The sequence below is a fragment of the Cyprinodon variegatus genome, unplaced genomic scaffold (assembly GCF_000732505.1).
Source record: "Cyprinodon variegatus isolate N-32 unplaced genomic scaffold, C_variegatus-1.0 Scaffold203, whole genome shotgun sequence".
NCBI lineage: Eukaryota > Metazoa > Chordata > Actinopteri > Cyprinodontiformes > Cyprinodontidae > Cyprinodon > Cyprinodon variegatus.
The window spans coordinates 65,489-66,771 of record NW_015150656.1 but is presented as its reverse complement, the minus strand read 5'-3'; the positions used below and the strand labels follow the sequence as shown (position 1 = coordinate 66,771).

The 1,283-nt window shown below is 42.9% G+C and overlaps 1 protein-coding gene across 1 annotated transcript in view; it reads right to left on the bottom strand.

Moving 5' to 3' along the window:
• Window positions 1-227: 227 nt before the first annotated feature.
• Window positions 228-1,283, bottom strand: part of LOC107088012 (E3 SUMO-protein ligase PIAS2-like) — a 30,292-nt gene continuing 29,236 nt past the window's right edge. The window contains exon 13 of the mRNA XM_015379907.1: window positions 228-639. Within this exon, the coding sequence (XP_015235393.1) occupies window positions 421-639 (219 nt within the window). The 3' untranslated portion in view covers window positions 228-420. The remainder of the gene's footprint in view (window positions 640-1,283) is intronic.

The window sequence follows — 1,283 nt, the reverse complement described above, 5'->3', positions numbered from 1 at the left end:
TTATGATGATCAATACTCTGATCTGATTTATTGGCAGAAAGAGGAGCTCAGGTCACTGCTGGTATCCGTTTCCATTTTCCCACATCAATAAATAACCCCCCCCACCCCCAGTTTGTGTTTCCAGTATGGAGATGTTTGGAGCCCAGTCTGGTTCTGTTGGGGTTCTCTCGCTCTGGTTTTGTCATGAGCTCAGCTGATTTTATATTAAACACAGATTCTGTTTTTTCCTCACCGTCCTTGGAGGAAACCAGCTTTTCCGGGACGTCCCTCCTAATCAGAACCTTTGAATATGAGGCACGGTTAAATGACGGATGTCAACATCTGGATGTTTCCTCTCTTAGAGAAGGATGAGGTCCACCAGAGAGGTTCAGCATGGAAAGAGTCTGACAGGAAGCCTGGAGAAGGTGTGAAGAACATGGCTCAGTCCAGTGAGATAATGTCCGACAGGCTACCTCCGCTCACATCTCCGGAGCGCCCCCCTCCCCCTCCTCCTCTGGTGTCATGGATGGAGGCCGTGTGGCTGCTGGTGTTGTAGCTGCTGCTGCTGGAGCTGGAGGAGACCAGAGCGGAGCTGCTTCCAGCTGCTACGCTGCTCTGGATGCCTGAAAGGTTTTCCAAATACATCTGAGACCTGAAATGCTGAGAGGAAGAAGAATTTCTTAAAAACATACATTCACATCTCTGACTTTCAGCTATTTCAGGGTAATACAGCAATCTCAGAGTTTATTTCCTTTCACTACCTCCACAATATATGAACTACCGATACAAAGTCAACATTAAGTCACGACTAAGACCTCGTCACACATGTAAACCGTTTAGTTGTCAGAGTCTGAACATTTTTGGAACAGCTCTGCATCATCTGCTAACGTCGTTCAAGGGAATATCTAGAGTTTTTTTGCACTTTGCAAAAAGCGTCTCAATCATTCTGACCTGCTGAGGCTGCTTTTTGAATGCTGGATCATCAGGCACTGTAAACCCAAATGTTTAAAAAACAAACAGAGTATTTACAACTCATTTTGTAAAAACTCTGCAAACCTAAATGTGTCGAGGCTGGGTTACAGGTTTCACTTTTTCCATGTACATTTGACGCTTTGGATTAGTCTGAATTATTTGCATATAAATTAAACAGATTTTAATGAATGAACCCCTTTACTTTAATTAAGTGTTTGAGCAGATTTTGACAATGAAACAATGTGAGTTAGATGCTAGTAGGTTAAAGAGGACGGTTTGGAGTATACTGTTTATAATAAGGGTTATGGTAAATGTAAAGGTTAGACCTAAAT